The following is a 21,664-nucleotide window of genomic DNA, read 5'->3' as shown; positions in this document are numbered from 1 at the left end:
ATCTTGGTGTGCAGATACATAGATCCCTTAAAATGGCCACCCAAGTGGACAGGGTTGTTAAGAAAGCATATGGTGTTTTGGCCTTCATTAACAGGGGGATTGAGTTTAAGAGTCGTGAGATCTTGTTGCAGCTCTATAAAGCTTTGGTTAGACCGCACTTGGAATACTGCGTCCAGTTCTGCTCTCCGTATTATAGGAAAGATGTGGATGGTTTGGAGAGGGTTCAGAGGAGGTTTACCAGGATGCTGCCTGGACTGGAGGGCTTATCTTATGAAGAGAGGTTGACTGAGCTTGGTCTCTTTTCATTGGAGAAAAGGAGGAGGAGAGGGGACCTAACTGAGGTATACAAGATAATGAGAGGCATAGATAGAGTTGATAGCCAGAGACTATTTCCCAGGGCAGAAATGGCTAGCACGAGGGGTCATAGTTTTAAGCTGGTTGGTGGAAAGTATAGAGGGTATGTCAGAGGCAGGTTCTTTACGCAGAGAGTTGTGAGAGCATGGAATGCGTTGCCAGCAGCAGTTGTGGAAGCAAGGTCATTGGGGTCATTTAAGAGACTGCTGGACATGCATATGGTCACAGAAATTTGAGGGTGCATACATGAGGATCAATGGTCGGCACAACATTATGGGCTGAAGGGCCTGTTCTGTGCTGTACTGTTCTATGTTCTATGTTCTATGTTCTATGTTCTATGTTCTATGTTCTATGTTCTATGTTCTATGTTCTATGTTCTATGTTCTATGTTCTATGTCTTCACAACTGGTGAGTGAAGCAGGCAAACAATTCTCAGGAACAAAAACAAAGCTGCTCGAAAAGCTCAGCAGGTCTGGCAGCATCTGTGGAGAAGAAAACTGAGTTAACATTTCGGGTCTGATGACCCTTCCTCAGAAAGGAACCTCCTCACCAGACTCGAAACATTAACTCTGTTTTCTCCTCCACAGATGCTGCCAGACCTGTTGAGCTTTTCCAGCAGCTTTGTTTTTGTTCCTGATTTACAGCGTTTGCAGTTCTTTTGGTTTTTAACCAATTCACAGGACTCTTTCATTGCACCTGTTCCCTCATTCCTTGCTTTTTTAAAAAAAGTGTGTTTAATGTCATCTCTCTACTGTTCAACGCACTATGGATAAGGCAAAGCATTCCAGAATGAAGTTAACAAGAAGACACACAAGTTTGCCCTCCAATTATCTCTTCCTCCCCCTACAAGCTATCCATGCTGAGAACTTATTATGCAAAGAATTGCAATGATTCCATGTGGGAAATATTAAGAAACAATATTCTACCTTTTCTTTGACCAAGTACATTACTATTTTAACAGAGTAAAACACTAGGCCACCCACAACCACAGCAACTTAATTTACATACTATAAACCTAAAGGTTCAGGTTTCATTAATTAGCTGTACATTGCAAACACCACTTGTCTGTGGTGTGTAACTGCATGACACTCTAATTTATTGCATGCAGTTCTGGTCGCCCCATTACAGGAAGGATGTGGAAGCATTGGAAAAGGTGCTGAGGAGATTTACCAGGATGTTGCCTGGTCTGGAGTGCAGGCCCTATAATGAAAGGCTGAGGGACTTGGGTCTGTTCTCATTGGAGAGAAGGAGGCTAAGAGGGGATTTAATAAAGACATACAAGATGATCAGAGGATTAGATAGGGTGGACAGTGAGAGTCTTTTTCCGAGGATGATGACTGCAGCTTGTACAAGGGGGCATTGCTACAAATTGAGGGTTGATAGATTTAAGACAGATGTCAGAGGCAGGTTCTTTACTCAGAGAGTGGTAAGGGCATAGAACGCCCTGCTTGCCAATGTAGTTAACTCAGCCACATTAGGGGCATTTAAACAGTCCTTGGATAAGCATATGGATAATGATGAGATAGCATAGGGGGAGGGGCTTAGATTAGGTCGGCGCAACATCGAGGGCCGAAGGACCTGTCCTGCGCTGTATTGTTCTAAGTTCTATTCTCAGTGATTTCAAGTATTATAACAATGAAAAAAACAACCTAAAATATCTAAATGAGTCGGCAAAACCTCAATATTTTCAGACTAATGTATACCCTTATAAATATATATGTATGCTGATTTGAAGTCAAGTAACTTTTTTGAAATTAAAAGTAGTTTTCAGTATCACTAATACTGTGGATATAAACATTTACAAGCTTTTAAAAAATCTTCATCTTAAATGATTTTCTTGGATTTGATTAGTTCCCGTTGCACAATTCTCTTGAAACTTAATTCTAATTGGGTACTCTAAGCAATTACAATTAGGGTGCTTGTCAATGACCACTCTGTCAACAGAATTTGTTTTCTATTTTTGGTATCAAAACAAAAGCTTTCAATTAGCACCGACCTCTGCAATAGCAAGTGGTGCCACATGCTGATTATAAGCATCTGTCTAACATAGGAAAATCATCAAGCTTGGCTGAAAAACAGGCTAGTTCATTTATGCACACCCCTGAGACACATCCATGTCCCAGTGCTGAAGTTATGCTTTCATCTGGTTATCTTCCAAGACAACCTGGGTGGTCACCCAAAGCACTTGACATCTTGATGCACTTCAGCAGTTTTACATATACACAAACTTTGTAGAAAAATAAATTTGTCATTCGTCACCACATACGTTGATCTGAGAAGCTTGGTTCCTGTGGCACCAGCTCCTGTGCTGCTCAAGACACTCCAATTAACTCTTTAGCTAGTTCAACAGCATTTTAAAAAAATTTAAGTAGCAACTCTCAAAATTGGGAGGACGAGGTCACCAGGGTCAGGGATTAGTTGATTTTTTTGACTGGGAAAAGCGAACAAAAAGTCCCCAATGCATTATTGTTTGTACATAATATCCACCAAAATCTAATCTGTTACGACTGCCTAGCATGCAGGCTTGGAAAATCCCACCCCTCCCCACCCCCAACACCAGTTCAGTCTTCAGGGAATGTGATAAAAAGCAAGAACCAGCTGTACGCAGGAAGCTGTAGGAAAGAGATCGGCAGTTTGTGGATAAAATAATAATACTTTCATTTTCCAGGAAACTTTGGAATATCTGTGAAACCACTGAAGAAGGCATCAAGAGATCTCTTCTAGAAGCTTTTCTTTCAAGAAAGTTTTGTGCTGAAGGTTAAATAATGTACACAATATTAAAAAGGTAAGCCTCATTACAATAGAATTCACCTCTATCACAGAATGAGATGCAGAGCGAAATGTCATACATCCCATATCATGCTGCAGTAGTATTAAAAAAAACTTTCACTGTATTATCAATGATATCTTTAATTGCGTAAAGGAGTGGCAGAAGCTTTTCCCAAACGTTCCAATACCAAACAAGGTGGCAGCAACATCTGTCACCAGTTCTGAAATAATAATTTTTCAGTAAGCATTCACTTTGTTTATTTGTGCCCATGACCACCACTTTTCATTGCATAAACAGAGAAGCATAGCTCTGCTATTGATACCCCTGCCACCTTCGCCACCAACACCCCCCCCCTCCCAAGTTGATTCATAATGAATTAACATGATATAAGGATTTGTGTGAATTTACATTACCTGCCATGTGGCTTCTGCAGGCAAAGTAGAATTGTTCACAATAATCTCTGCACAACTTGGGAAAAGTTAGCTCATTAGCTGGTGTGCCTTCTTGGCCAGATATGTGAAATAAATTCTGTGCATGTGGTGAACATTCAGCACACTTTATTTCCTCCAGCAATCTTGCACATTCTGTGTTGTTTGTAACAGAAAATACCTGAAAATCAAACAGCAGAAATATGTAAGCAAACTGACTTAAAAAGAAAACCACTAATTTGGACAGAATATCTGCTTCACTTAGGATAATTACTGTATTCTTTAACAAATATAAGTTAGAATTTTTCCTTGATTTTAAACCTAGTTAATAAATTAATAAATACTTTCTGAATTCCTGGGTGCATTTGCTGTTTCTTTTCTTCCATAAACTATGTTATGGGTAGAATAACAGTTTGAAAAGATAAGCTATGAAGCATCAACATGAAAAAAATCCAAACGTCACAGCAGATTAGAAAACCTTTACTCAGGCCACAACAATATGTATGTTTTCCATTATCTTACAACCCTACCTCAAAGCCCCCCACTATAGGAATTCTCAGTGGGAGTTCTACTGATGCCCTTTTGGTCTACAATGTTCTGAACTGTGATTATAAAACTTAAAAGAAATAATAATGGTTATAAAATACATCATTCAGCTCCATAAACTATAAATTTCCTCAAGTTACTTTCAATGGAAAAATACTACAGCTAAATCAAATTACAAGGGAAGTGTTGGCAGATTACATGTTTTTGCTTATAACTATACTGAAATTGCTAAAACCACCTAACCTTTTTTCTTGGATGCCTGATAATCTGAATTTTCCATCTTTGTAATGAAAGTTAACCTATTTTTCTACTTAGAATGTTGAACTGGCTACTAATTTACAGATAGCATTGTTAAATTTAACAGTGTAGCAAACATGTAAATAATTTAATGTGCATCCCACCTACCACTGAGCAGTTGAAGGCATTCTGTGAAAAGGGATTTCACTGCCACGTTCACATTTTTAGTTAGTTTGTAGTGACATAAGAAAACTAAAGCCACCTTCCTTTCATAATTGTCTTCCCTAATCTGAAGCTGCACGATTTTAGTCCAAATCTGTCATAAAGTTTCATTTGGAAGAAATTTCAGTGTTACAACTAGCATAGAGGCAAAACTGTTACACTCTTAACAAACTCATCCAAGGTTAAATGCTGCTTCTTTAAAAACTTATTTCAGTCATGCTCTGAAATGTCTAAAGCTAGACTTACAAACCTTGTTTTTCTTTAAAAAGGCATAATGAATTTTATACTAGCATATTGAAATCAACCAAAATTATTGCAATTCTGGTTGTCAGCTGTCAATTAACAGCCTTTCTTCTGGCCATCTCATACCCTAATTGCACTATTAAAAGGTGCTTTTTTTTAAACAAAAGGCATATGTTGCCGAAGATCCTAATCACTGCAAACACTTACTACTTCTGGAAAGTAGTTTGAGTCACATATAAACGAAACAATAGATTAGGTAATAGGATTATATAAATTAGCTAAAGTGAAATACAGTATTTTTTCTGTTTATTTCATGTTCTTTCAACACAGTGGGACTTCCACATTTTTCTCTGTGTGAGGTCTGCAGAGTACATACCCATGAAAAGATGGATAGAGCCATCATTATAACACACCCCGATGCTCTCTCTTATTGGAAACAATGGGAGCGCACACAGGGCAATACAAGCATGCAATGATTGGCCCTTTTGCATTTGTTGCATGCATAGAAGAACTTGTTATTATTGTCTACAGTGAGAAAAAGTACAGCTAGATCATGTGAAGTAGTTCAAAGGATGCATTTCAAATTCTAGTCAAAACATGCACAAAACTAAAGTTTACTTCTTTGTACTAGTTGAACCAGGAATTTGAATGTGAAAAGAAACCTGTTTAGTGCAGTTTCTATCTTGTTAACACTTCATCGGTGCACACACTTCACTTGCCCTTCGGTCCATAAAACAATTTCAGTCCTGGAACTCCATACCATGCATTTACTTCTCATGTTCACCCTCCTATGTTCCTTATATGATAATAGCACCATGCTACTAGTGCTCTTCTGTTTTAAAAAAAGGGAGTTTTGATAATGGTAGCTATTGATTTTTCATAATTGGTTGACCTCTTTGGAATTGTTCAAAATTTATAGATATGTTCATTAACCCCATGCTCTTAGTGCAAAGTTATGCTCAAAAAGCATGAATCCGAGAATAATCAGCACAACCACATCTCAAATTCAAAGTACCTTCTAGTGCAGCAATCCACTTGGAATAAAGCACTGGTGAATCTTGTTTTATATAATATTCAGCCTATATGCTCACAGTTGCTACTAGAATGTGTTCACCACTACTGTTGGAAGTTGAGCATGTTATTAGCTCAATTATCTCTCCATGACAGACCTACTTCACACACTTGCAAATATTTTAGTAACATAGATAGAAAAAAAATTATCATTTTTCTTTCTTTTGCATTGTTTCAAAGATCACTCCAAGAAAACATAAGTTACTCCTGAGTCTGAATATTGTAATTTTGATTGAGAACAAGATACTGTAATTGTATTAGGTAGCAACTGGTAATAGACTGAAAACTGCATTCAGCTTCAAAAACCAGTGGTTACTAAACTGCAGATAGGGGAAAATAAAAAGATAATTTTAAAATAAAATTCTCCAGGTTCAGCCTAGGCTATTATCTTCACTATTTATACATTCCTCTACAAAAGGTTTTAACTGTGAAACAACAGGAATTTTACAACTCAGTTGATACCGTCTACAAACAAAAACTAAACACTTGCTTAGCATCTGTTACACCATTCTGAAACCAACTTTGTGAAATATGCCAAGCCACTATTCTCTTTTCGTGTGATGGCTTGGAATAAAAAAAACCTTTGCAAGGTTGGAGGAAAGTATAGAGGGGATGTCAGAGGCGGGTTCTTTACACAGAGTTGAGAGAGCATGGAATGCGTTGCCAGCAGCAGTTGTGGAAGCAAGGTCATTGGGGACATTTAAGAGACTGCTGGACATGCATATGGTCACAGAAATTTGAGGGTGCATACATGAGGATCATTGGTCGGCACAACATAGTGGGCTGAAGGGCCTGTTTTGTGCTGTACTGTTCTATGTTCTATGATTGGCAGGTAGTTCATGGTCATCTGAATAGGAAACTGATGTACAAGCATAAGGCTACTGGGCTACCTATTAGTTTGCAAAGAAAATTAGTCTTAAGCCATGAAGATTTTTCACTCGGACTCAAGTTTTTACATTTCTGAGATACTAAAGGGAAGGAAACCATGATAAGGTTCAAAGACGCAGATGTATTAAACCACTTGTTTTATTGAATGTCAATGCCCTTTTATCAAAAAGGAATATATGCACAAGCCATACCTTGCAGTGAATAAACTAATGGCCATTATAGAATAGACATCAGACAATTAATTGTCTAAAATGTACTTTAAAGGTTGGAACTTATAATAACACACCAGTTTTAAAATTTTACCTGGGATGTTACTGCAAGGTATGCTTTTTCAAAAGGACATACACCATAAAGGCAATTAAAGATTTTTTAAAGTTTTCCTTTCATGCAAGTCTTGGTTTAAAAGAAAAATATACAATACAGAAGTGTTCCCCCGACATAACACTTTCTGAACCCCTTGCAAAGGTGGACCAACGTTATCTGTATCTTCAATAACTATTTTGTGCAGCTTTCCACCTACACGGAGGAATATCACATAAAATACACAAAAGCGTGCTGACACTAAGTTGAGAAGAACGCAGCTGCAGAGATAAACTGACATAACCAAAGCTCAGCTTTTAAAAACCTCACGATCGTAGCACGAAGGAGTCAAGGAATTTATGGTCTTCAGAAAGAAAAGCAGAGCTGGACCATAGCTACTAAATATCTACAATTTAGTACAATTTATCTACAATAAATGTACAACTCATGCTACAAGTGGAAGTTTTCAAGGGCCAATTAGAATCTGTACAGCTTTCTTGTGGTACAAAAGATGACAACTGCAGACTTGGAACTCACAACTATGAATGCAAATTCATAGGTTGCAGTATGCTGATATTAATGACAAATTATGCAAAGCATTGATTTGAATTCTGTTAGTAAGATAAAAAAATGAAATTCACTGTTTAATTATGCAACTGAACAGTTTCAGTCTGTTACCAAGTAAAAAAAAAATCCAGACCATGTCAATTCTATAGCCACCCTGATCACCACATGTAATTATGGACTGCAGACTATTAACCTGTTTTGTTTAGCACAGATGTCCTGCATAACAGTTATGGAATTGTATAAAGCTTTAACACTGAAGATGTTTGAAAAATTTCTAAAGCTACTGTAGGCCACTAATTTTTAACACAAGAGGCTATTTCTATACCATATACTTTTTAAAAGGTGCTTGAAAGCACTGAGTTAGTTCAGGTGAGTGAAAACTAAAATCAAAAAGTATTACATTGTAGGCGCATGGGTGGTCCAAATAACCAGAGAGTAAGGAATCATTATACTTATTGCCAGTGGATAAGTTTTGATAATACTATAGTGGAAAGTGTAACTGGGGCTTGTATCTATTGCAAAGCTATTTCAACATGCTGTCAGAAGGGAAAAAAAAAATCTGATTCCCACACTCAGTATATGGGGTCATGATGAGAAGATAGGTTTTTGTTAGAACAACAGGCCAGGTATGAAGTTAATACTAAGCAAATTGGTGGCAGTCGACAGTGAAGTGGGTTTTCTAAGATTACAAAGGAATCTTGATTAAGTAGCCAATGGACTGAAAATGGCAGACCGAGTTCAATCTGGATAAATGCAAGGTATTGCATTTTGGTACAACAAACAGGGGTAGGACTTATGCAATTAATGGTTGAGTCTTGGGTAGTGTGGTAGTGAGAAGGACCTAGGGGTACAGGTACATAATTCTTTGAAGTTTGCATCACTTAGACAGGGTAGTTGAGAAGACATTTAGCATGCTTGCCTTCATTGCTCAGTCCTTTGAGTATAGATATTGGGAAGTCATGTTGAGGACTTTGAGGACTTTGCTGTGTCCAGTTCTGGATACCCATTTATAGCCACAATATTATTAAGCTGGAGGGGGTTCAGAAGAGATTTGCCAAGATGTTGCCAGGTATCAAAGGCCTGACTTATAAAGAAAGGCTGGGACCTTTTCACTGGAGTGTAGGAGGTCAAGAAGTGACCTTAACAGAAGTTTATAAAGTCATTAGGGGTATAAATAGGTTTAATGGTAGGTATCTTTTCCCTAGAAAGGGCGATTTCAAGACTGGAGGCATATATTTAAGGCAAGAGGAGAGAGATTTTTAAAAAAGCTATGAGGGGCAATTGTTTTAAAAAGAGAGGGTGGTTTGCTTGTGGAGTGAACTTCCGGAGGAAGTGATGGATGTGGGGACAATTATAACATTTAAAAGACACTTGCATAGTACACGAATAGGAAGGGTTTGGAGGGATATGGGCCAGGAGCAGGAAGGTGGGACTAGATTAGTTTGGGATGATGTTCGGCAATGGACTGGTTGGACCAAAGGATCTGCTTCTGTGCTGTATTTGTCTGTGGTTCTGTAAGATAGCTGGAAATATTTTTAGGGAAACTGAAAAGTTTGAAATGTTTATCTAGAGCTTCCAATTATTAAGAATTAAATAGTACAATGATTTCTCCCATTGAGATGTTAGTTTGAGAATAAGCACCAGTCGTGAATTTGAAAATGTCAAAGTGGATATGAGACTAATTACATGCTTGTATTATATGCTCAGTCATACCTAATCATAGCTTAACATAATTCAAATTGATTGTATTGAATAACAAAAAGTACATTCAGTGCATTTTCCTCATGCATATTTTTCTTCATCAAGCAATAGTAGCATGAAATTCCAGTTCAGGAGCTGCAAGTTTGCCTGTCAAATTTTATGTGTCAGTTCAGTAAGGTTTGCCATTACTTGGGAAGGCCATTAGATGGAGCACCACACGGAAATTGTTGAAGAGGAAATACTGAAATTCTCTGGCTCTTTTCAACTACCCCCTGCAGCATCACTACTCAACTTTGGAAACCGCAAAATTGTCAGTGTGGTCATATGGATGTCTGCTGCCCCAAGATTATCCCACCCACCTGGCTGTGAGATGGTTCACTGTAGAGAATATTTGAGGAGAAAAATACATTTTTTTCAAAAAAAAAATCAAGAATTGGAATGATGATGGGAACCAAGTGATTTAATGTGGAAGCAAGCACAACAATATACCAATCTGATTATGCTTTTCCCCCACTGAAAATACATTTCTTTTGAACATTAATGGAAGTTCCAAAGCTCTGATGAGACTGCGCAATGCAGACTATTTAACACAGTTCTCAAACTATATTTAATAACGTGTTATTCTCAAACTCAACAACAAACCAGAAATCTGACAAAACCAAGTCAACAAAAATCTGTTTAATTTGTTGAAACATCCTACTTGCTTTTCCTGGCTGCTAAATAAATTATTGCAACATTTAATTTGAAAAGAAAATTGCATTCTCCAATAATGTCTCGTTTTCTCTTTTTGTTACTAAGGATAACAGATGAAGCCATCAAGTTGCACGTGATTAAACATAACACATTGAAATGCTACCAAAAATTCAAACATTATCCTGACATGTTTCGGAATGATTAGTGTTGCTATTGATTAATGTAAAACATGTGTGCAGTCCTTCTTTCATCGTCAAATTACTCAAAGCAGAAGTAAGACTTAATAATTCGATCCCTTCATACAGTCATTTTTATCACTGGATGAGTTTGTTGCTCAGTCGTATTTGTATAACAAAGGAATTGTAGTACAATAGCACGAGCAAACAGATCAGTATGAGGGGAGCACATTTGAAAATGATCCCTTGGACGAACTTGGCTCTCAAATTATCTCAAGGAGAAAGAACACGACACTGTAACACAGCCAGAGTAAATTTACGAGTAAGTTCTTCCTTTATTAACCATGTGGTCAAAAAACAAGCTGTTCAAAACACTTGAGGCATTTGCCATTAAAAAAAATGCGAAAATATATATCGAGGCATCATGAGAATATCATGCTTACTTAACATTTTAAATTTGTTCGTAAGTATGAATGATGGGAAAGGTTCAGCGCTAATATCAGCACTACTTGCTCATTTACCTCTACAGACTGTTAACATAGCAATTCCAATGCAAAAAATGCCCCTCTCAAGTATGGCTAAATATAGTAGAAATAAGAAAAAAACCTACAGCTGAAAAATTTACAGCAAGGCGTTCTCACTCATGTGGGAATAGAAATAGTGGAATAAATGCTTACTCAAAAGGCATGAACGTTTGGTCAGGGCTTAGACTGATGTTCTCCAGTTTCACCCATTAGTGAACCAACTAACAAACACAATGGTGTTGTTGTTATTCTTTTGCCATAAGCAACAGGACTCTGTGTGTGGGCAACAGTTTAGTGGGGAGGAGGATAAGTCGACCCCTTTTTGTCCTATTGATTTTTTTCTATTTGCATGACTTGAGCAAATTAAATGATGCAATATGGCTTTTTGTTACAAAACAAAGTGAAAGCTACCACCCAGACGCATATGTTGATTCGTAAAAGCTGTTTACATGAGAATAGAGTGAAATCTACCGTGAACCTAGCATAAAAATTCGATTCAATCTGGGTATTTCTTATTATGTTGAGGCCAACGACGCTTTAACGCGAGCCCCGAAGCGTCCCCCAACAGACCTTGAAATCTACAGTGCTACAATGTGGAGTATTTTCAAGTAAGAGCATCACCTGAAGACATCACACATGCATTCTCTAAGCGGAGACTGTCAATGGTCTCTACCTCACACACTCCAGTAAAAGCTTTATTCCCAAAAACTAACCCTGTCAAGCGCAGTCTTTGCTAAAACGTGATTGATAACCGAAGTCACTGGCCTGCCCTCAGTGTAATGATTACTTCGTTTGGAACGTGCATTCTATTCAAACCACGGCGTGAAAATTTTACCTCAGAGTCCAGGAACTGGGGGAAGTGTCGATTCCTGGGGCAGCAGGACAGCCGACTGTAGAGTTTATGACAGATATACCCATTGGCGTCGAGTGCCAACAGTCTCCTATCCCTCTTCTTCAAACGACGCGGTGCACTCCCATCCAGGCATCTCCTCACTGGAGATTTCTCGCTCTCACGCAACTTGGCTTCGCTGTCAAGAAAGTTGGCGGCCACAGCCAGCACCAGGGCAAACGTTAGCGACACTTTGGCATTCATCTTCATCTTCCAAATATTGCGAGATATTATAAATCCTTTCTCTTCCCCTTTGCTTCACTCGAAACTACTGAAAACAGAAATTCACTATCTTTTCTGTGAAAGAAACGCCATAGAATAAACATACACTTTTTGTTCCTTTTGCAAACTGTTATCTGAATGCAGATGGGAGAGACTGAGGTGCTACGGTTTGAAGAAACGGCAACAGCTGCTTGTTGCCGCCAGCTGTCGCCTGAAGGACTGCCGGGCAGACTCTAGCGCGCAGCCCCGCGTTCTCGCTCGCTTGGGGTGTACGATGTTAGCAGGTAGCTCAAGTGTGTGGGTGGCGGGCTCACTCTCTCCCAACATGGTATCACCGTCTCCCCTCCCCGCCCTCGACCCACTCCATAACAATCGCGTGCACGCGCCCTCGACGTCAGCACCGAGAACCCACGGGTGCGCGCGAAGGCAAGGCGCTCCAGCTGCCGTCGGAGTAAATGCCCAGAGGACTTGCACGTTTAGCAACAAGTGTAACACGAAATTCTTTTGTCCTCCTTGATTTGGTTTAAAAAAAAACTTTCTGTTTTTGACACCCTTGTTGTGAGGCAGCGATGACTATGTAATCATCCTCACTATGTCTCCTTCCTTTCTCATCTCTTGGCTGAGGCTTTCCTCAACTTTCCATTCACTGAGAAGTTACGCCGCTATCCTGGATGGTTTTCCTCACTGCTGTGTGATGTTCTAAGTGCCATGTGCTTCCCTATTATTTCATAAGAGACTAACTGTAGTAACTTATTAAATGCAACGACACCCGATGGATCTAGCAACTAGTTCCTACAGTAGAATATATGAGGTTTTCTATGCATTTCAATACAGATATGAGATGGAAAGACGAGCTGTCAGATAAAATCTACAGTGCAGCAATGCATTGCCCTAGCTGTTTAGGGTAGTGAACACGATTGGAATCTCCAAGTCGTTCCAGGAATCCTCACGCGAGTCCAGGAATTAGATAAATAAGTAAGTAAATTGAAATTAAATGTGAAACACAAACCGTAATGACAAGTAGACTGGTACCATATCGGTGTGAAATTCACTCGCAGTTTGGTAGTTCTGAAATGTGACGATAAAAGGGAGCACAAGGTAAACATGTTGGTGCTATCGGAAATGGTTTTCCTGACACCTGCACCACAGTAACAGATGCCATCTTTCAGATGAGACAATAAACTGAAGCCCTGTTTGCTTTTTTTAAATTTCAAAAATATACTTTATTCATAAAATAATCTTGCTATACACGTTATCACAAATGCAGATGTGTTTCTGTACAGTTGTATATCAAATAAAACAAAAACATTGGACTTTGACTATATCTAACTCTCTTATACACACAATATCAGTTTTTACATACATTTGAGACACATGAGGTCTGATAACTGAATGGACCCTCCCTCCCCACACTCAGACCTCAGTGGTCTTTCCCACTGCTCCATGGTGGCTACCCCAAGCTTTAGTGAATCCCACAGCACATAGTCCTGGACCCTAGAATGTGTCACTCTGCAACACTCCTTTGGTTCAATTCCTTGTTCTGGAAGACCAACAAGTTTGAAGCAGAACCTGCCTGTCCTCTCAAGTGGATGTATGCCATGGTGTTATTTCGAAGATGAGTTGCAGAGTCAATTCTAGTGTCCTGATCTCATTGCAACAGCTTTTGAACTGACGGTACAGGAAAGAAATCTATCAGTATAAAATGTGAGATGCTCCACTTTGGCCCCATTATTTCATTGCGGATTTTTGCAGTAATGTACATGCTATTGACATCAAATTTTGGAAAGTCATTATCATAGCTGTTAATAGAGTTGTAGCTGGGGGAAAGGCAATTATGACGCGATTAGACAAGATTTAGGATGCATAGGATGGAGAAGGAAACTGCAGGGTTTGGGCACAAATGAAATATGGAGCTTGTTCAAAGAACAGCTACTGCGTGTCCTTGATAAGCATATAACTTTCAGCCAAGGAAGAAGTGGTCAAGCGAGGGAACTGTGGTTTACTAAAGAAGTTGAAACTCTTGTCAAGAGGAAGAGGGAAGCTTATGTAAAGACAAGGCATGAAGACTCAGTTAAGGCGCTTGGCAATTACAAGTTAGCCAGGAAGGACGTAAAGAGAGAGCTAAGAGCTAGGAGGAGACATGAGAAGACTTTGGCAGATAGGATCAAGGAAAACCCTAAAGCTTTCTATACGTATGTCAGGAACAAAAGAATGACTAAGAGTAAGATTAGGGCCATTCAAGGACAGTAGTGGGAAATTGTGGGTGGAGTCCAAAGAGATAAGAGAGGCGCTAAATGAATATTTTTTATCAGTATTCACAAAGGAAAAAGACAATGTTGTCGAGGAGAATACTGAGATACAGGTTATTTAGACTAGACAGGACTGAGGTTCACAAATGGGAGGTGTTAGCAATTCTGGAAGGTGTGAAAATAGATAAGTCCCCTGGACCAGATGAGATGTATCCTAGGATTCTCTGGGAAGCTAGGGAGGAGATTGCAGAGCGTTGGGCTTTAATCTTTATGTCGTCATTATGTTCAGGAATAGTGCCAGAAGACTGGAGGATAGCAAATGTTGTCCCCTTGTTCAAAAAGGGGAGGAGGGAGAATCCGTAATTATAGTCCAGTGAGCCTTATTTCAGTTATGGGTAAAGTGTTGGAAAGGATTATAAGACATAGGATTTATAATCATCTAGAAAGGAATAATTTGATTAGGGATCATCAACACGGTTTTGCGAAAGGTAGGTCGTGCCTCACAAACCTTGTTGAGTCCTCTGAGAAGGTGACTAAACAGGTGGATGAGGGTAAAGCGGTTGATGTGGTATTTTCTGGATTTCAGTAAAGCGTTTGATAAGGTTCTCCACGGTAGGATACTGCATAAAATACGGAGTCATGAGATTGAGGGTGATTTAGCAGTTTGGATCAAAAATTGGTGGTGGTTGATGGGAAATGTTCATCCTGGAGTTCAGTTACTAGTGGTGTACCGTAAAGATCTGTTTTGGGGCCACTGCTGTTTGTCATTTTTATAAATGACCTGGATGAGGGCGTAGAAGGATGGGTTAGTAAATTTGCAGATGACGCTAAAGTCGGTGGAGTTGTGGATAGTGCGGAAGGATGTTGCAGGTTACAGAGGGACATAGATAAGCTGTAGAGATAGGCTGAGAGGTGGCAAATGGAATTTAATGCGGAAAAATGTGAGGTGATTCACTTCAGAAGGAGTAACCGGAATACAGAGTACTGGGCTAATGGTAAGATTCTTGGTAGTGTGGATGAGCAGAGAGATCTCGGTGTCCATGTACATGGATCCCTGAAAGTTGCCACCCAGGTTGATAGGGTAGTTTAGAAGGCGTGCAGTGTGTTAGGTTTTATTGGTAGAGGGATTGAGTTCCGGAACCATGAGGTCATGTTGCAGCTGTACAAAGCTCTGGTGTGGCCGCACTTGGAGTATTGCATACAGTTCTGGTCGCTGCATTTTAGGTAGGATGTGGAAGTATTGGAAAGGGTGCAGAGGAGATTTACCAGGATGTTGCCTGTTTTCGGAGGGAAGGTCTTATGAAGTAAGGCTGAGGGAGTTGAGGCTGTTTTCGTTAGAGAGAAGAAGGTTAAGAGGTGGCCTAATAGAGACATACAAGATGATCAGAGGATTAGATAGGGTGGACAGTAAGAGCCGTTTTCCTTGGATGGAGATGGCTAGCATGAGGGGACATAGCTTAAATTGAGGGGCGATAGATAGAGGACAGATTCAGGTGTAGGTTCTTTACCCAGAAAGTAGTATGGGTGTGGAATGCCCTACCTGCAACAATAGTAGACTCGCCAACTCTAAGGGCATTTAAATGGTCATTGCATAAACATGTGGGTAATAATGGAATAGCGTAGGTTAGATGGGCTTCAGTTTGGTTTCACAGGTTGGTGCAACATCAAGGGCTGAAGGGCCTGTACTGCGCTGTGGTGTTCTATGTTCTATATCTCTATTGACCCAACTGAAACAGTATTTATGCTAATTGTCATAATTCAAACCACTTAAAATCAACAATGATCATAATTTTCCTCACTTGGTACCTGATTTCAAATCTTATCACTTAGGGAAGGTATGACACAAATGACTTGGCACTGATGTGATTTCTCATGGAATGTATGAAAACAAATGGTTCACAGAAGTGACATGGGGCAGGAGGCCATTCAGCCTGCAAAGATCTGTTATCCAGAGCCACTTGTCTGCCTTTTCTCCATATCCTGCACATCGTTTCTATTCAAAAGGTTATTCAATCCCCTCTTGAATGCCTCAAATGAACCTGCCTTCAACATACTTCCAGGCAGTGCATTCCATTGCCTAACTTACTGTGTGAAAGTTATTTTTCTCACATCACCCTTACTTAGTTTTCACGTCAATTTGAAAAAAGGATTGTTTGTCCCTTAATTTGATTTTACTTTGAAAAGAAAAATAAACATATCTGCACATTATCTCCTGCATCTTCAAGAATTCTTGAATTAGTATTTAAGATTGTCAACATTATATAAAAATTACAATGGAAGTTACATGAGTACAGAGACAAATTTCTGTGAAATTATTATGAAAAGTTAACACATTCAGAACTGGCTACTATAAAGAAATAGCTCTTTTCAATTTTCATAACTGAGTTTTTGTAATTTCAAGAATTGTCACAGAAAGAAATACCTTGTGTACAATTTTGGCATTCATGGCTACATTTCTGATTCAGTGTCATGCTGCCAGTAATGTAATATTAGGACATTTGGTAAATATGGAGAAAGCTATGAGCAACAGATTTGGCATGCTAAAAGATAAAATCTATGGTTTTGAATCATTGCTCTTGCCATTCAGGAAAATCTGAGCTATAATTTACAAAATGTTTCTAGAATGGGGACAGGTGTAGGATTGTACAAAGTAGTGGAAAGCATGATCATGTACAAAATTAGATAGATGCATTGTCTGCTCTCATGTTATGGCCTGAGACCCACCTGCTCCCTCAGTCGAGCAATGTGTCAACCACCCAACTTTCCTTCCTGGTCCTAATTTAACTGATACTGTTAACAGTTCTATATCCTTAAGTGTTGCCCTTCTCGCCTTTAAATCTCATCATAATCACTTTCCTTGATTAAGTAACACTTGATCTTACCATGCTCAGAAACTGTTGCAATGCAAATCTCCCACTATTTTTCTTGAACGTGCTGTTACCTCCTAAAACTATACCCATTGATCTTCAAGTTCCATGTCTGAGCCTTCAGCCAAGTCTCCTCTCATGCCACAGTACTGAAACGACTCATGTCAAAGTTAGAAATGACATCCTAAGTGACGCGATAATGATAAAATTTCTGTTTTTTTTTATTTCTCACTTGTCAGCAATCTTTATCATGGTTGACCATACCATCCTCCTCCAATGCCTTTCCATTATCAAACGTTTGATGGGACTGTCCTCTTTTGATTCATTCTTGTCTGTTTAATTGTAGCCCAACCTCCTTGCTCATGCAACAATATCTCTGGTACACCACAAGGATTTCTCCTGAGCCTTCCTATTTATCATATTAATGACCCAATGACTTCATTGTAAACCAGTGTTAGTTTTTATATGGTTAAAGTACGTACCTAATTTGCCTCAAAACTACCTCTTTCTGTTTATCTGACATTCAATATTGAATGAATGTAACTTCCCCCATAAAATACTGGGAAACTAAAGTCAGAAGTCACACAACACAAGGTTATAGTTTAACAGGTTTATTTAAAATCACAAGGTTTCAAAATGCTGCTCCTTCATCAGGTGAAGTCCAACATCAGCATCTCCACATCATCTGGAAAACTGAAGCCATTGGCTGAGTCTTCCCACTTTTTGACATTTCCTTGAATGTGAATCATAGTAGCTGGTCTACCACAGCCCAGGTCAACTTTTCTCACATAGTCTTCCACTCTTGTTGTTATGGGTGACTTCAACTTTCCCAATATAGATTGAAACCTCCTTAGTAGAGATGGTTTGGATGGAGCCGTTTTTGTCAGGTGTGTTCAGGAGGGTTTACTTATTCAGTATGTGGACAGGCCGACAAGGGGAGAGGCCTTTTTGGATTTGGTGCTTGGCAATGAGCCAGGACAGGTGTCAGATCTCATGGTGGGAGAACACTTTGGCGACAATGACCACAACAGCCTCACATTTACCATAGCCATGGAAAGGGAAAGGAGCAGTTACCAGGGGAAGATATTTAACTGGGGTAAAGGAAACTATGACGCTATCAGACAGGAGTTGTGGAGTACAGATTGGGAGCAATTGTTCCACAGAAAGGGCACAGCAGACATGTAGAGGCTGTTTAAGGAGCAGTTGTTGCGAGTGATGTATAAATTTGTTCCTCTGAGACAGGTAAGAAGGGGTAAGATTAAGGAGCCTTGGATGACGGGTACAGAGGTGCTTCTTGTCAAAAAGAAAAAGGCAGCGTACGTAAGGTGGAGGAAGCAAGGGTCCAGCACAGCTTTAGAGGATTACAGGCTTGCTCGGAAGGAGCTCAAAAGTGGACTGAAGATGGCCACGAAAAAGCCTTGGCAGGAAGTATTAGGGAGAACCCGAAGGCATTTTACTCATACGTGAGGAATAAGAGAATGATCAGGGAGAAGGTAGGGCCGATCAGGGATAGCGTAGGGAACTTGTGTGTGGAGTCTGAGCAGATAGGGGAAGCCCTAAATGAGTTTTTTGCTACGGTTTTCACTAAGGAAAGGGACCTTATTGTGAATGAGAACTTTGAGGAGCAAGAAAACAGGCTTGAACAGATCAAGATTGAGGAAGTTGATATGCTGGAAATTTTGGCAAACATTAAGATTGATAAGTCCCCAGGGCCAGACCAGATTTATCCTGGGTTGCTCCAAGAAGCAAGAAAGGAGGTCGCTAAGCCGCTGGCGAAGATCTTTGCTTCCTCACTCTCCACGGGAGTCATACCAGAAGATTGGAGGGAGGCAAATGTTGTTCCTTTTTTCAAGAAAGGGAATAGGGAAATCCCTGGAAATTACAGACCAGTAAGTCTTACATCTGTGGTCAGCAAGGTTTTGGAAAGAATTCTGAGGGATAGGATTTATGACTATTTGGAAAAGCGTAGCATGATTAAGGGGAATCAGCATGGCTTTGTGAGGGGCAGTTCATGCCTCACAAATCTCATTGAGTTCTTTGAGGAAGTCATGAGACAGGTTGACGAGGGTCGAGCAGTGGATGTGGTATACATGGGCTTCAGTAAGGCATTTGATAAGGTACCCCACGGCAGGCTCATTCATAAAGTCAGGAGGTATGGGATACAGGGTGATTTGGCTGTCTGGATTCAGAATTGGTTGGCTGACAGGAGGCAGAGAGTGGTTGTAGATGGTAAGTATTCTGCCTGGAGGTCAGTGCTGATTGGTGTCCCACAGGGCTCTGTTCTTGGGCCTTTGCTCTTTGTAGTTTTTATAAATGACTTGGATGAGGAGGTTGAGGGGGTCAGGACGGATGGGGGCAAGTCGCTGTGAGCGGGTCTGGACGAAGGGGTCAAGTCTCCGTGAGCGGGTCAAGACTACAGAGACACGTCACTGAAGGCGGGTCAGGACTTCAGGGCAAAGACGCTCTGAGCGGGTCAGGACTGCAGGGGCAAGTTGCTGTGAGCGGGTCAGGACGGAGGTGGCAAGTCGCAGTGAGCGGGTCAGGACTGCAAGGGCAAGTCGCTGTGAGCAGGTCAGGACTGCAGAGGCAAGTCGCTGATGACACAAAGGTTGGAGGTGCAGTTGATAGTATCGAGGGCTATTGCAGGCTTCAGCGAGACATTGACAGAATGCAGAGCTGGGCTGAGAAATGGCAGATGGAGTTCAACTTGGATAAAGGTGAAGTGATGCATTTTGGAAGGTCGAACTTAAATGCTGAATGTAGGATTAAAGGCAGGATTCTCGGTAGTGTGGAGAAACAGCGGGACCTTGGTGTTCAATTGCATAGCCCCCTCAAAGTTGCCACCCAGGTGGATAAATTTGTTAAGAAAGCATATGGTGTTTTGGCTTTCTTTAACAGGGGGATCAAGTTTAAGAGCCACGAGGTTATGCTGCAGCTCTACAAAACCCTGGTGAGATCACACTTGGAATATTGTGTCCGGTTCTGGTCGCCCTATTTTAGGAAAGATGTGGAGGCTTTGGAGAGGGTGCAAAGGAGGTTTACCAGGATGCTGCCTGGACTGGAGGGCTTTTCTTACGAGGAGAGGTTGACTGAGCTCGGACTTTTCTCTCTAGAGAGAAGGAGGAAGAGAGGTGACCTGATCAAGGTGTACCAGGTAATGAGAGGCATGGATAGAGTCGATAGCCAGAGACCTTTCCCCAGGGTAGGATTGACTGCCATGAGGGGTCATAGTTTTAAGGTGTTAGGAGGAAGGTATAGAGGAGACGTCAGAGGGAGGTTCTTCACCTAGAGAGTTGTGAGCGCATGGAATAGTTTACCAGTGGTAGTCATGGAAGCGGAGTCATTAGTGACATTTAAGTGACTGCTGGACATGCACATGGACAGCAGTGAATTGAGGGGAATGTAGGTTAGGTTATTTTATTTTTGGATTAGGATTATTCTACGGCACAACATCGTGGGCCGAAGGGTCTGTACTGTGCTGTACTTTTCTATGTTCTATGTTCTATGTTGTCCATTGCATTAAACAGACAACCTGCCTCTTCAGCACCCATCTTGTGAAATCATGTGGTAGGAGAGGCAGAAGTACTCACTGTTACTAGAACTTTGTGATGTCCGTGATGCTTGTAATATATTTAAAAGCCAGGTGTATACCACCTCAGATGCTACAAGCCAGGAAGTGCCCCTCACACTCTGGTATTCCAGCATTATTCCTGAGGAGATGGGGTAGTGGAAAGGAGAGAAGTCCTTTTTTTCTGCTGACTGGCAAGGCAGGCCATGTCATTACACTCAATCAGCCTGGATTGGATGGACCTGTGTTCTTGTAGTGTTCTGGGTGAAACTCACTGTGCAGCAGTGCAGGGACAGGGTTAATGATCCCTGCATTCTGCAGTTTTAAGTGCCTCCCTTTTCACGCTGCTACCTCATGCTCACAGGGCTACCATGCATTCTAATTCTGCCATTGCGCATACTTTTCACCAAAATGGATTACAGTTTGCAGAATTGCACGCCTCAGGCCCACTCAAAGTGAACCTGAATCCCCAAATAAGAACCTTATTAACTCCCCAGCCTATGCTTCACCAATAATTTCTTTTCCATCCACTGTCATCGCATTCAGTCCCTCCCTTTGTCTTACTGCAGGAAACATTATTGCAACACCCTGACTGATGAGATAATAGAAACTAGTAGCATGGTGGTTCAGTGATTAGCACTGCTGCCTCACAGTGCCAAGGACCCGGGTTCAATGCTACCCTTGGGTGACTTTCTGTGTGGAGTTTGCACATTCTCCCCGTGTGTGTGTGGGTTTCCTTCGGGTGCTCCGGTTTCCTCCCACAGTCCAAAGATGTGTGGGGTAGGTGGATTGGCCGTGCTAAATTGCCCGTAGTGTCTGGGGATGTTTAGGTCAGGTGGATTAGACATGGGAAATGCAGGTGTAGGGGAATGGGCCTAGTTCAATTTCTGATCATTGGTAATTCCCAGGATGTTGACTGTGGGAGATTCAGTGATGGTAATGCCACTGATTGTAAAGGGATGATCTTTAGGTTCTGTCTTGTTGGAGATGGAACCTATCACTTGTATGCCCAAAGTATTACTTACCACTGGTCAGCTCAAGCCTGGATATCGTCTAGGTCTTGCTGTAATTTGACATGGACTACCTCACTATCTAAAGAGCTGTGAATGGCGCCGAGCATTGTGAAATCATCAGCAAACATTCCCAGTT

At 40.6% G+C, this 21,664-nt stretch overlaps 1 protein-coding gene across 4 annotated transcripts in view; it reads right to left on the bottom strand.

Annotated features, from left to right (window-relative positions):
- Window positions 1-12,169, bottom strand: part of hhip (hedgehog interacting protein) — a 181,520-nt gene extending 169,351 nt beyond the window's left edge. For all 4 annotated transcript variants that reach the window (XM_048545802.2, XM_048545823.2, XM_048545816.2 and 1 more), the window contains exons 1-2: window positions 11,556-12,169; window positions 3,538-3,733 (exon numbers count right to left, since the gene is read on the bottom strand). In XM_048545802.2, the coding sequence (XP_048401759.1) occupies window positions 3,538-3,733; window positions 11,556-11,819 (460 nt within the window). In that variant the 5' untranslated portion in view covers window positions 11,820-12,169. The remainder of the gene's footprint in view (window positions 1-3,537; window positions 3,734-11,555) is intronic.
- Window positions 12,170-21,664: the final 9,495 nt, after the last annotated feature.

The sequence above is a fragment of the Stegostoma tigrinum genome, chromosome 1, assembly GCF_030684315.1.
Source record: "Stegostoma tigrinum isolate sSteTig4 chromosome 1, sSteTig4.hap1, whole genome shotgun sequence".
NCBI classification, from domain to species: domain Eukaryota; kingdom Metazoa; phylum Chordata; class Chondrichthyes; order Orectolobiformes; family Stegostomatidae; genus Stegostoma; species Stegostoma tigrinum.
Note: the sequence above shows the minus strand (reverse complement) of the source record. Positions and strands in the feature narration are given on the sequence as shown.